The 14,209-nt window shown below is 40.1% G+C and overlaps 1 protein-coding gene and 1 long non-coding RNA gene across 2 annotated transcripts; one reads left to right on the forward strand and one right to left on the reverse strand.

Moving 5' to 3' along the window:
* Positions 1-269: 269 nt before the first annotated feature.
* Positions 270-6,631, reverse strand: LOC129145017 (uncharacterized). Its single transcript, XR_008549992.1, has 3 exons — positions 6,572-6,631; positions 2,023-2,135; positions 270-317 (listed from the first exon to the last, which is right to left on the reverse strand). It is a non-coding gene; the product is annotated as an uncharacterized LOC129145017 (long non-coding RNA).
* On the forward strand, positions 5,406-13,821 carry ANKRD1 (ankyrin repeat domain 1). Its single transcript, XM_037496400.2, has 9 exons — positions 5,406-5,666; positions 6,305-6,484; positions 7,384-7,521; positions 7,668-7,775; positions 8,864-8,962; positions 10,456-10,554; positions 10,809-10,907; positions 11,033-11,131; positions 13,537-13,821. The coding sequence occupies exons 1-9, from the start codon at positions 5,640-5,642 to the stop codon at positions 13,645-13,647; spliced, it is 960 nt and encodes a 319-aa protein (XP_037352297.1). The 5' UTR covers positions 5,406-5,639; the 3' UTR covers positions 13,648-13,821.
* Positions 13,822-14,209: the final 388 nt, after the last annotated feature.

Raw genomic sequence — 14,209 nt, forward strand, 5'->3', positions numbered from 1 at the left:
GGGAATATTATGCATGATGCATTCACATTAGCTGATTCTCCCACACACCCTTCTTCTCAAAGATGTGATATATACACCCTTAGCATGGATTCAGTACTTTGATTGTTAAAAGTGCTGCCTTACCAAGACTATGGGAATTAATGCAGGGGCTTAAAAAGAACCCATTCTTTGCAGGAAATAAAAATTTTAATATAAATTCATTGACAGCGCTTCCTGACTGTTTACCTTTTCAAAGTGGACTCCAGCAAGGCCAAGGATTTGGGCAGAGATTCTCAGTGGGTCAAGAATGAGGGAAGAAGCCTTATCAAAATGTCTGTCTGGGCAGTTTGGAAAAAAACATATTAAAAATTACCATTACTTTTGCTTGGTTTTGGCTTCAAGTTGATCTTGACATTTCTCTATTAATGTTAACAGAAGGTATGAGATTTTCATGTTTATCAAATGGGGGCATGTCTTTAAAATTCTTTAAACACACTGGGCTAGTGAGGGTTTTATGGACCATTTTCTATGAGAGGCTTTGGAGATTCAACACTGCTGTCTACATGTGGTGCTGCAGTCATGGATGTTTATTTCTGTCTTTTGCTTCAGTGGTTTTGAGACCTCAGTACAATTTTAGGGTCTCAGCTCTCCTTCAAAGCTCTTCTTTGATAACTGAGGATTTGAGATTCTAAGAGGGGGAGGGACTTGCTCAACGAGACACAAGGCAGAGTCAGGATCAAAAACCCTGTTTCCTAACTTCTTATCCCATGTTCTTTATATCTCACAACTTCATACACGCACAGCTATTGCTTTGCTGATCCTTCTTGGCTTCCAACAGAAGTGGGATATATAGGTTGCCATTTTCTTTAAACACTTCAGTAAAACTGTGAAAACCCTATGAGGGCAGGAAATTTTGTCTTTTGTGAGTATTGGCATATCTCAGCTCTATAAAGATGCCAGACATATAGTAGAGCTGAATAAATATTGAATAGTAAATTTTGTGTGTGTTTCACATAGTCTTCAAAAAGGAAGGGTCTTTAACAACCAAAACTCTGAGACCAGGATAAGGATGGCTTGACTGCCTACTGCAAATTCCAGAATATATATATATATGAATACATATGTATATTTACATACATATTTATTTAAATTCATACCCTGTAGTGGGTATTCTCAATATGTTGGGTGAAAATTAGAATCAACTGGAAATTTTTTTAAATGCCGATAATTAGACCTCAGAGCAAAGATTCAGATTTCATTTACCAGGATAAAACCTGGGCATTAGCACCTTTTAGATGCCTCATAGCAGATTCTAGGATTCAGCCAGCCTTGAGAAACATTGCCTTAGGAAATGTTAGTTCACATCTGAGGTGCCCTAACTGGGAGATAATGCTTGCTGTGGTTGTTTAAGTATTTGAAAGAACTGCTTAATCGAGAGGATGTTTCCACTTTAATTAGTGATAATTAGCTTTACCTCTAATTAGTGCTAAAGGGTTATTTGTTTATTTGCATCAGAGATATTACAACTTGTCACTAACAGGAGGATTCAGAAATATGTGTTTGACTAAAAAAAAAACTGTAAGGCTCCTACCTAGGTGTCGGATAAATATTTAGCTCCACTACACGTCAGGTATTTTTTTATGCCCTTTGTAGACCTAGGCCCATATTGAGTGCTAGCTCTTGTGTTGGGCCACATATGGAAGGTCCTGTCATCTGATTAGACTGTAAAAGTAGCTGAAATCTGCTACCAGAATGTCATTTTATTTGCCCCCAAGTGAACCTTTGATGCCAAACACAATTCATAGGCCTGGATGGATACCAAGTTCACAGAACAGGCAGTGGTTCTGTATGCTTGTTGGCCAACAATGGTTCATATGTGTGGCAGCATTTGGGTGGAGATACGTTATATACTGTAATCAGGTACCTTCTCTAAGATGTCCAGTGAAAACCTTGTGCCTTCACCCCCAACTCTCATGTCAGAGGCTATAGATACACACACACACACACACACACATACACACACACATGCACATGTGCACTTACCTTGTGTTACTTATTTGGTTCCCCTATATTGCCCTGTGTTACTTAACAGCAGAATGTGTGCACTTTCTGTGGAGAGTCCTGGGGTAGAATAGGATTTTGGTCTTGTCTTCATCCTTTGGGGGGAAATGAAGGCAGATGTCACAATCCTGCTCAAAATGTCCTCAAAACATTTGCCTTTTCAAATACAGGTGATTGCATTCCTGGTTGGCAGGGAAGGGATAACAACCTTAAACCTCATTTGCATCACTTTTATGACCTCCCTTTGGCATTTTCAAGTGTGTAACTGAGCCATGGCCTAGCACTGAGGATACTTGGATTCCCCATCAGGCAAAGTCAGCCACTTCTCTGAGCCAAGGAAGGTGAGTAGCAGCTGGGAGTGGAAAGGCTATTAAGAGGGATGGCAAAATGAGCGATTTTAAATGCAACAGTGGAACAAGGTGTCTTCCAAGTCAGAATCTGGCTATAGTCCTTTGGACTCCTTTCTTTTAGTATCATGGTGGGTGTTCTAAGGACAAGGAGTGTTAATAATAATAAAATTTTATGTGCTATAAATTGCTTTGATTGTAATAAATAAAAGTGACAATTCTGAAAAACAACATAAATATCTATATATAGGAGAGTGGTTAAACAAGCATCATACATCCACCCATGGAAATTCATGCTGTTGATTAAAATAATGAGATCGATATTTTTGAGCTTTAGAAGTAAAAACAATCCAGAATTAAGTCAACACTCAGTTTGCAATTAAACAACATTCTTTCTGTGTTATTTCAACTTTTTGCAATAATGCATTGGTCTATTCCTGATATAGTTAAGAAACTATAATAAAAAATTAAAAGTCTAACTAGAAATATAATATCCTAAAATTTGGAAAGTAGAAATTGTCCTTGAAGCCCAATTATGGTGCAAGAACCAGGTGGTGCCTGGACACGCCTTTCAAACCCTGGCGACATCGATAAGTGCTTCAAGTCCTCCTCCTCTGCCTCTCACTTTCTCCAATTGTAAACAGGGTTATAATTCTAGGGCACTGAAATGCATAAATCCTGAGTGGAGGGAGGAAAAGGCTCCTGAGGTAACACTGGCAAAGCTCAGGAACTCTTCCCTCCTCATTCTGGTCATAGCTTGTTGACACTGGGTTGCTAAATGATTGCAGGAGCAGCTTGGCATGTTATCGTTATAATTCATCTCTGGAAGAAAACATTATGCTGAGTTTGAGACTGTAATCAAGACAAATATACAGCTTTCATAACTTAACCCCACTAGGTAAACTTTTGTGGGATGGACACTTCATATACACAAGTGACAGAGAACACCCCTCCTTTTGAGAAATTTCAGTCTCAATTTTGATGAGTAAGAATGATTTGAAGATGCAATTCTGTCTTAGGTGTTGTTAGGGAGCTAAATGTATCTAGAATCTCTTTTCAAAAAGCAAATTCTCTTATGCTTTATAATGACAAACTAGACACAAGGAAAGGGCCAGTGGAGAGACCCAGCTGTGATTTTTCTGAAGGTATCCGAGGATCTGCCTAGCTCTACCCTTTCTTAAGTTCAACCCAACCTTTCAATCCATATCATTCTCTGCAAAGCTTTCTTCAAGATTTCCTGGAGCCTCCTGTACAGAATCAGCCACGTGCGAGGGGATCTTAAATGACTAGAGGAAAAGAGGGCTTGGTGAGCCATCCTACCCACCCCTCACTTGCATTCTTACAGGTGATTTGAACACAGAGTAGGTTTTTTTTTTTTTTATTGATTTTGGTTGGATCTACGTAGCAACAGGCCTAGATAAACTTCTCTGGGCTTAGTGCTTCTCTGCTTCTGTTGGATGGAATTGAAACTCTTCAACTTAGCATCCTCTGACTAGTTGTGTATCTGCAGCAAGTTACTTAATGTTTCTTTCTCAGCATCCTCTCTGTAAAATGAAAACCTTGATCTTGCTCATACTTCAAAAGCATTAATAGCTTTGGGATTCCATATTCAAAGACTTTAATAATCCATAATCCTAATAGATATTTCCTAACATCCTCTTCCATATGGATCAGGCCTGGAACAAAAGAAGGCATAAGAAATGGTGGAACAGGCTTATATGTCCAATTTCACTAGGTAAAGAATGATAGTGATAGCTGACTCCACCCTCAAAGGAAACACCAGGCAATTTCCTTTAAGTAAAACCCTTTCTGGGATAGATCATGAAAATACCAAACAGGTACAGGAGTTATTGGGAGGTTCCCTTTGTGACTCATTTTGAAAATTCCAGAAAAAAATATGCACAGGCAGATCTGTTTAAAGGGAGAAGAACAGAATAACAGCCATGTTTGTTGTTGAGGGAGTGAGTTTGAGGGAAAGGCAGATGTCAGTGTAACAGCCTGATCACAATTCCCTCCACTAATATATACTCCCTTCCTCTTACTCTTTCATCCTTTCTTTTACTGAAAAAAAAATCAGGCTTTAAATGGATCTGAAGATAGTAACCCCAGTTCTCCCTGAACTGTAAAGAGACCTAAATATATATTCTACATCATTTAATACCTCAGAGATGGGAAACCAGAAACAGGAAATTTTCATTTCTCCCCAAAGCAGAGATATTTGCTCTCTGGCAATGCTTCTCAAATCTTGATGCATCAGAATTATCCGGGTGCTTTGAAAAATAAAGATACTTAGGACTCACCACAAATTGACTCAAAATCTCTTGGAGGGTGACCCCGGGACCTGCCTTTTTGACAAGCTCCCATAGCTGAGGCTTTTACCCCTAGCATCTGAAAAATTTGACTCTATGACCTAATCAAGGTCACACAATTGCTAATAACTGGTCTCATATAATCTATCTCTGGGTCACTCGAATCCTTTTTGAATAAAAAGTGTTCCAGTAAGTACGCCATTCTGGAAGACCATGAGTATGTCATGTGCTAATTATGGCCAATGACACCATAAAATAAAAGTGCATTGCTGAATGCTTTCAGTTTCTTATAGTAATGGGAAGGTGGCATGTCACTGAACCTTTTTAGTCCCAGACATCAGTCCAAAGAATTTCAAGCAGATATAGACAAGGGCCATTAGGACCCAGATCCTTCACTCTCAAGCTGTTTACCCCTGGGTATAGGATGTCCTGAAGCAACACTTCCCCCAAGTGAAGTGTTGATAAGTCTGGTTATCAGAAAGATATTATTGGGAGTGTGATTTGCAGGGCATTTATATTTTCTTGATAGGGTTAGTCATATGAAAGCTGACAAAGAAGGAAAAAGAGCAGTGTTGTGGTGCAATATCAACAGACAGCTGTCCCCTGGCTTCTCGATAGATAGGATGACTTGCATTGCTGAGCGATGTGGTCACTGCCAAAGGAATGGCCCTCTCACATTTCCTCCTGATTCACATATTGAGCAGAGTAACTTGTCATCCCCTCCCTCTTCTGCTTCCCAGACACTGAGTCTGGGATGAAAATTCACCTGCCTCTGAGTTGGCCACTGGTGGGGGGGGGGTGGGGTGTTACTTGGCTTCCCAGGTTGGAAGATTATCTCACCAGTCCTAGCTATATAAGCTGGCTGGTGTGGAGGGGTTCAGCAGAGCCAACTCGAGGGACTCATTCCACAGGAGAAAAACATACAGACTGACTTCAGGCCAACATGATGGTACTGAAAGTAGAAGAACTGGTACGTAAGACATTATTTTTACACAGTGAAAACTGGTTCCATTGTGATTTTCACTTGGAAATTGAAATTCTCTTTTCTTTCAGTTATAATGTATAGGTACTCTGAAAATGTCATATATGGGGAAATATTGGCTTATGTGATTTAATCAGTGAAATTGGAAAAGTGGAGCCTGGACAGTAATGAATTCTTTCCTTATTTCCTATTTATTATCTTTCCTTTGGTTTTAATACTAAAGTGTAAAATCACATGTAGTTATCAAAGTGCCTTCAGGAGGAAGTTCTACTGCAAGAATATCTGCCTGGAAGCTTTACAACTGAAGGTCAACAGTCATCAAAAATACCCAAAATGAAATAATTTTGAATGATCAGAGGGAGGGTATGATTTTCCTAGATGAAATGTGTTTAAGCAGACTGAAAGTAGACTTAAACATATCAACCTAACTTAAGTCTTGATTTAACCAAGACAAGCACCTGAAGATATTCCTGGTACACCACAGTGATGTGACGGCCTGAGAAGGTGCTGCAGACACGTGGCGGCCACAAGGGTGGAGGGCTAAGGGCCACCTGCCACATACTTTGCCAAGAAGGACCGAGGATGGGCCCCTCTCTTTCTGATCCTGCCATCTTCTTCCCATGTAGGTTACAGGGAAGAAAAATAGCAGTGGGGAGACAGGGGAGTTCCTTCCTGAAGATTTCAGAGATGGAGAGTATGAAGCTGCTGTTACTAGAGAGAAACAGGAAGACCTGAAAACCCTTCCAGCCCACTCTGTGAGCCTGGGGGAGCAACAGTGGAAAACTGAGAAACAACGAGAAGCAGAGGTAAGAGGCTTCCATGGGATCCTGTAGTGGGAAGTTGGGATGGGGTAGGGGATGGAGGGAAACAAAACAAACACAGTCATTCCAAACCTGTTTCGTTACCAAGTTCCAACCCCAAAAGAGGCAACTCCTATGGGTCAAGTTGTTGGAAATAATTCTCCAGTAGAACAATGACCTTGGAATTCTGAAACAATGATTGAATGCTGTGTGACCCATTCTGATTGAAAGACTTGGAAAGACAAACATGTCCAGGGAATTTCTGCTGTCATGCACTGTCTAGTTAATCTAAGCAATGGAGACCTCTTTTTCTTAATAACATGGTTTGTGGTCCATAGGTCATTGTTTAACTCTGGCCACCATCTGTGTTGACAAAATCTGTGTTGCCAGGTAAATTTCCATTACTTAGTAACCACAGATAAAACATGCATTAGTTAGCTGTAGCCCCAGGACAGACTGTTTCATCGCCCTACTTAGTGAGCCACCTGAAAGAGATTGGTATTAATATTTCAGAGCTTAATACTTATTATTGGATTATTTGGGTCATAAAAAATTCTCAAGCATGATAAAAGCCTTTTACAGAAATCTCAGGATTGTTTATGGCAGTAATTACAAAATCATCATTTAGAGACTAGATCCTAGCTCTAATTTTTCAAAAACTGATTCAAAAACTAAGCTAGTGAAGTGAAAATGAAGACATTTAGCCAAAAAATTACACCTTTCCAAATACTTGAATAAGAAATCATTAACTCAAAGACAAAGACTTATTTCAAAAAAAAAATTTTTTTTTTCTTTTACTCTAACTGTTCACATCCTTATTTTAGAAACTACAGAATTTGGTTAGACCCACCAGAATGCTGGTCAGTAGACTATATCATAACTTGAGATATGGCTTTCTTTTCTAGCTCAAGAAGAAAAAACTAGAACAAAGATCAAAACTTGAAAATTTAGAAGATCTTGAAATAATTGTTCAACTGAAGAAAAGGAAAAAATACAAGAAAATGAAAGTTCCAGTTGTGAAGGACGCTGAACCGGAAATCATCGTAAGGGCTGCTTGGTTATGGAGTATTACATGCCTGGTGTTGTGCTACCTTAGATAAACATTTGTGGAGGGTTTGATTGACTGTTGGAAAGCTCATGGTAACTCTCACGCTTTTTTTTTTTTTTTTTTTTTTTTTTTTAACTTTAGACAGAACCTGTGGATGTGCCTAGGTTTCTGAAGGCTGCCCTGGAGAATAAACTGCCAGTTGTAGAAAAATTCTTGTCAGACAAGAACAATCCAGATGTCTGTGATGAGGTAAAGCCTATACAAAACACTGCAAAATCCAGCTCATTAATTTTGTGTTTCTTATGCTTTACTGCAGCCTTGCTAATACGGTGCCAAAAATCAATCCACCTGAAACAATCTCCCCAGCTGTTGCCACATATGCCAGTAGCATAGGAGTGTGCAGTGGTCCAGAGAGAGAGAGAGAGAGAGAGAGCGCAGAATTAGGGCTGTGCATTGCATTGTTTTTTGTTTTTGTTTTTGTTTTTATTTCTGGCTGTTTTTACAATTTGTCTTTAACTTTTTGGATCCTTTGAGATGGACTTTTAACAAGGCAGGGCCAAGAAATCTCCTTGGAAGAAATACACTATTAGCACCCCCTGTGATTGGCCCCAAAGACATTAGTGTTAGACAGGGAAATTGGAGACTGGAGTTTAAGTTCCAGCTCTATCATTACTTGAGAATTTGATTTCTAGCACTTGATTTGCATTTTTTTGGAGCTCAGCTTCCTTATCTATTGATAGAGGGCACTGAGGGAAAGGATGCCTAAAGTTGTTCCAGTTCTAATAGTCTATCAATCCATTCATATGAGGCCAACTTACCAGACATCACTAATGTGTTTTTTAAAATTCTTCCCCCCATGAGATGAAATGAGGAATCCTTTCTGAAATTGAACTAAAAATGAGTCTCGCATTTTCTTAAAAATGAATTGAATACTTTTTTATATTCAACCTAGCAACGGTCCCAAATGGAAGAAAACTGTCTGCTCTGCATGGCAAACACCACACAATGAAGGCAAAAAATATGAGAAAGGGAAATGACAGCATTTAGGTAGTTTTCAAACTTTAAGTTCACGTGCCTCAATGTAGACCCCTGAACTCATAGAAAAGTACATGCAGGAAGTTCAAATCTCAGCTGCAGGATCACTGTTGTAGTTCTGCAATATTAGTAAATTTGACATTTCAAATTCATAAAGGAGCACCTAAGTTTCTACCAACTAGGTCATAAGAGTCCCCAGTTTCATACCTGTTAAAAGGATTTATTTCACATTTTATATTTGTATATTTATTTATTTTTTAGATGCATTGCTATGTCTTTCTTAAGCATCTCTCTTCCGACAGTACAAGCGGACAGCTCTTCACAGAGCGTGCTTGGAAGGACATTTGGCAATTGTGGAGAAGTTAATAGAAGCTGGAGCCCAGATCGAATTCCGTGATATGGTAAATATATTTCTTCACTTGGAAATGAGCCACAATAAGTAGGTTATGGGAAGCTTGAGAAAACCTACAACGAAAAACTGGGATGATTAGATTGAAAAAAAAAATTGATCTGAGAGAATTAGGCAAAAGCTTATTTCTCCATAGAAAGGAAAGTTAGCAGAGGCCTCCAGGTCATGTGGAAAGTATTTGCCATGCATACTGAAAAGGAGAGGAGTATTACAGGGAACAGAAGGAAGTAAAAGCTGCTGAACAGAACCAAATATCCTCATCAGAGAGTTTGGTCATTATCAAGTCTGCAGCATTACTGAGAAGTAATACGGTCGACAGTTGCTTCTCAACATCCCTGTCCTTCCATTATACCAGGTGGTTGTCTCGGGGCCGCCTGACTTCCAGCAATGTTGTGGAATTCTCTAGCTGCACACTTTAGATGATAGACACCAATTGCCATCGATGAGATTTGGGACTTGACTGCATACTAAATGAATTGCATCTAGGGAAAGTAGCTATTTATACCTCAATAATTCAATGTGACTTCTATAAAGACCAGTATACAAGGTGTTTTATGAACTGAAGATTGAACTAGCAAAATGCCTTTACTTATTTAAATGCAGCTCAATTTGATTTTATAGAAAGTGGAAAAGGGTTATCAAAAAAGTCCAAAGGAGTTGGCCAAAATTGAATCCAAAAATAAACACATTGGGAAACAACAAAGAAAACCAAAAATAAAGTTTGCGTGAAAGGACAATAAAATGCATGTGCCTGGGATTTGAAAGGCCAGGGATATACCAAATAGAACGGTGAGTAGGTGCAATAGGCAGTGTCCACAAGTGATGGACAGAGGTTGTGCTGGCACAAATGACAGCAGAGAACCAACCATTAAGAGATGGGAAGGAACAGGGGCTCAGGAAGACGTGTCAGACCCAGATGAAAATCATTTGGAAGGGACTTTTATTCCTCCAGAATTTTTAAATACATTTGTTTGGAACTATTGGGTTTATTTGGCGTAAGTGGCTAAAAGTCCCAGGCAGATGTGAGTTTGAATAGCTGTTCTGATACTTACTAGCTGTGTTTCCTTGGGCAAGAAACTTGAATATGTTTTAGCTTTGTTTTCCCCATCTGCAAAATGAACACAGTAACAGCAACTCCATAATGTTGCTGGGAGGATCCACACATCTAAAGCTTGTGCACTAGGTTGGTACTGGGAATTCCCGATAAATTGTAGTTCTTGTTTTTTAAAATAGAGATTTACTAGATGTATTGAGCCTCTGAATGGTACACACAGATACACAATTACAGCCACACATAAAGTTTAGCTAAAACAATTGACAAGAACCTCCGACTACAATAGCTAAAACTGGCAACCTAGTTGAGAAACCCAGCGACACCTCTGATGCCCTAGCAAACCTAGTGTTCCTGGACCTTAAAAATCAAGGACTAATCTCTCTGACTAGGTTCTCTTCATTAAGTCATTTCCTTTTTCCTTCTGCATATAGCTTGAATCCACAGCCCTTCACTGGACAAGTCGTGGAGGAAACCTGGATGTCTTAAAATTGTTGCTGAACAAAGGAGCAAAAATCAATGCAAGAGATAAGGTACTTAACCCTTCACCCTACTCCCTCTCTTTCTTTGCCCCTCCTCCCCTCTGTCCTGCTCCTCTCCCCTCCTCTACAACCTCTGCCTCCTCCTTCTGCTCCACTCCGAACCCCCCCTCATCACTGTGGTCAGCTGAAGCTCGTGCTGCCCAGAAGCACCGCAGTGGCCACGACCCATCTCACACAGACTTTGGGGTTTGGGGCCACTTCTGCTCTCAGGCCCATGGACTCAGCCATGTTTTTCAAATTCCCAGCTGCTCAGCACAGCGCTGCACGTGGCGGTGAGGACAGGCCACTACGAGTGTGCGGAGCATCTCATAGCCTGCGAGGCAGACCTCAGCGCCAAAGACCGCGTGAGTAGCCAGAGTCCGGCCTCCTAAAGCCTGTCTACCTGCGGAATGCTCCCTGGGCAGGCACCGTGCGGGAACCACTTGCTGACCCCAGGCCCACCCTTAGCCAGTTCGCTCTGCCTCTCTAGGAAGGAGATACCCCTCTGCATGACGCCGTGAGAATGAATCGCTACAAGATGATCAGGCTCCTGATTATCCATGGCGCTGACCTCAACGCCAAGAACTGTGTAAGTTCCTGTGCCCCGAACCAGGCACGCGGCTTGGGTTACACTCTTGAAAATACCCTTCAGTGGTAGGATTTCGTGGAATCGTCTCATGGTTTACGTGCCCCTGGCCACTAGGACAGGCTTAACCTTGGCGAGGACTCAGGTCACTCGGTCAGGGCTGGGGAGCATGGCTGGTATGATGTCAGGGTCTAATACAGTGTCTAGTGAGTCTTTTAAAATTTGGTCTTCTTAAAAAAATAAAATTTGGTCTTGAAAATAAAAGATGGTGGAGTTGCTGAGGTTCGTAAACACAAGCTCGGTCATCTGCCTTGGCCGTCCTTGGCTGAGCAAGGCCAGGGTAGTTAGGATCCAGACTCCTGCCCATCTGGAAATGGCCCTCAGTTCCAGCAGGTCAGTGCAGCCAGGGGCCAGTGAGTGCAGTGAGCCGGTGTCCAGTTTGACTAACTGCGGAGAACCCCCCTCCTTACACCACCAAGACATGCTGCCACAGTCTTCCAGGGGTAACTGTGCTTTTGCCTGTAGTTTGGAGATCATTCCCTGCACCTTGGCTTTTCATTCATCCACTTTGGTTTCTCTGCATATTCCTCAAAATAATTTCCTATATTTAGGCTCTAAAAATGCTTGTATAAGTCCTTCTACAAGTACATTTTAATTTAGCTTCATCTGTAAGCAGGGAATGTAACCAACTTTTCCTCATAGTCCCAATTCCCAGGAAAATATCATCCAATATAAGATTTAAAAATATCACCCAGAGGATGGGTGTAAATTATTGAAGAAATAATTCGAAATAAGCTTTTGGAGAATCATTTTACAAAAAAATAAAAACAGAGCCCAGTCATCTTACAATGTGAATAATTTCTTCCCCTTATTATGTTACTGTGAGACTGAGGGAAATACATGTTTTTTAAAAACCTAGCTTGGTGACAGGAACAAAAAATAAATGCAGTCAAGACTGTTTGAGGTGGGGAAGTGTTAACAGTAGGGCTTCCTCATCCTTAATAGTGGGATTGGTTTTATCTAAAATTTAAATAAAATATCAGAAAAAAAGTAGAGTCAATGAAATTTCAAATGCTGAAGAAAATATGGTATTTTTTTTTTTTTTTTAGTTGGTGAGAGACTACCAACAGAGATAAGTAGCATATAGATACAGGGAAACTAAGTACTGGGAAAATCAGTAGATAAATTTCAATACAGAACAAAGAATTTATTGAAGAATAGCCCCAAATATATAAATAGGGATCAGGGCTTGTGACAATCAGTTAGACCCTAGTGCAAAGGTTCTAGAACTATTAATGTCATTGACTCAATGGGTAGATGTTCCCCCAAAAAACTAATAAGGTACTGGATGCCTCTATTGCTTTAGAGGACTGAAACCACCAGACAATACGTTATTCTGTTATTGTCCTAAAGTACCAGAATGAAAGTCACAGGGTCACCAACTCAAATATGGACAGGGCAGGTAGATCACACCAATAGTCTTTCCCCAACCCTGTCCATTGTTGCTCTGTGGAAGCACAGTTTCTTCTTGCCAGTGTTTCTGATTTTTTCATAGAGACTGTAAATTCAATTGGGAAATCTTGATTTCCAACTGTTGCCAACTTAATTCCAAATTAAAAAAAGAGAGAAAACTAAGCTCTGTTTGGGTCAAAACAAAACAAGTTTCTAGACAGATTTACATCTCAAATCTATGGGTTAAAGAGATACTTCTGAATGGAGATGGGAAAATTTAGGACTTCTCATATCTAAAGAATTTAGAGGTACATGGTTTTAATTTTTGTAATAACTAGAGACATCATGTAAGAGAAATGAAATTTTGGTCTCGGAAATTATTTATTCACAAATATCACTGATTTTACCTCCAAGAAAAAAATTTTCTGGGAGAGTCCAATGTAAATTATGAGAAGTTGTGAAAAATCTACCCCCCTGGATCAGTAGTAGTACTGAGCTAAGTACAAAGTACGTAAGCCACAGTGTTGAAGGTGGTCATTTATCACCAGTTTTTATCAATCATTTTCCAAATGGATAAGAACTGGTCATTGACCAAAAGGCCAAGACTCCCTCCCCACATCCATTCTGCAAGATGCTGAGGTATATGGAGGCATTTCTTGAATTTCAAAATGACTTAGTGTGCTCTTGCAGTCTAGGGACTAGGGATTGTTACAATATCTGGGATAATCCTACAGGGAGAGAAATTGCTGATCTGAAATTCAAAAGCATTCCGGTGAGAAACAATGAAGGGCTGCTTTGAATATGAATTGTAAATCATTCATAGTGGAAATACTTTAATAACATGCACCTGTCCATGACCTCATTACACACACACACACACACACACACACACAGAGGATGTGGAGCTATAGATGCCTCCTGTCTGGAATTCACCTTTCCTCATGTATTTTGCTTAGGCTGGGAAGACTCCCATGGATCTGGTTCTACACTGGCAGAATGGCACCAAAGCAATATTCGACAGCCTCAAGGAGAACTCCTTCAAAGCCTCCCGCATAGCCACGTTCTGAGCAAACGACACATCAGCTGCTCTTCGCCAGTATTTTGAAGGCACAGCCTCAAAGAATAGCAATTAATCATACAATCCAGCTGTTAATCAACTTGTTGTAAAGCTGCACTTAATGAAGTTTGGAGAAAGCACAGTGATATAGGTTTTGAAAATTGCCTTCATGAAACTTGCTCTATTTATTTCTATTTATTATGATTTATTTATTTCATTTACTTCAATAACTAATGATATTCAGATTCTCATGCCATCCATTTGGTGAGCAAAATTTCAGTTGTATATATCATAGGAGAGCCGTTCCTAGAGTGTTCTTAAGCCATGTTGATGAGCAATGTTCTCAGTGCCTCCCAGCTCACTTAAGCTATTTCTAGGTGTTGGTAAAAGACAGAGGTGATTACCACAACCCTCTTTTCTCCTGAATTTTTAATGCTGAAGTTTAAGGCAATGAAAGGCATGTAGTGGCAGGGAAGGAGATGGGATGAAAGTGATGTTTCAAGAAGGACAGTAAAGTCAGCCGTTTTACAGCTGGGCTTGGTATTTACCAAGTTACACCCTCAGCAAGGCCC

Source organism: Talpa occidentalis, unplaced genomic scaffold (genome assembly GCF_014898055.3).
Source record: "Talpa occidentalis isolate TD23 unplaced genomic scaffold, MPIMG_talOcc4v2.1 talOcc4.8, whole genome shotgun sequence".
Lineage (NCBI taxonomy): Eukaryota > Metazoa > Chordata > Mammalia > Eulipotyphla > Talpidae > Talpa > Talpa occidentalis.

Bases quoted from the DNA above. Each gene is read 5' to 3' on its own strand.
- ANKRD1 (XM_037496400.2), top strand. From the start codon at position 5,640: ATGATGGTACTGAAAGTAGAAGAACTG. The intron at 5,667-6,304 runs GTACGTAAGACA...CTTCCCATGTAG, and splicing joins TACTGAAAGTAGAAGAACTG to GTTACAGGGAAGAAAAATAG. The intron at 8,963-10,455 runs GTAAATATATTT...TTCTGCATATAG, and splicing joins AGATCGAATTCCGTGATATG to CTTGAATCCACAGCCCTTCA.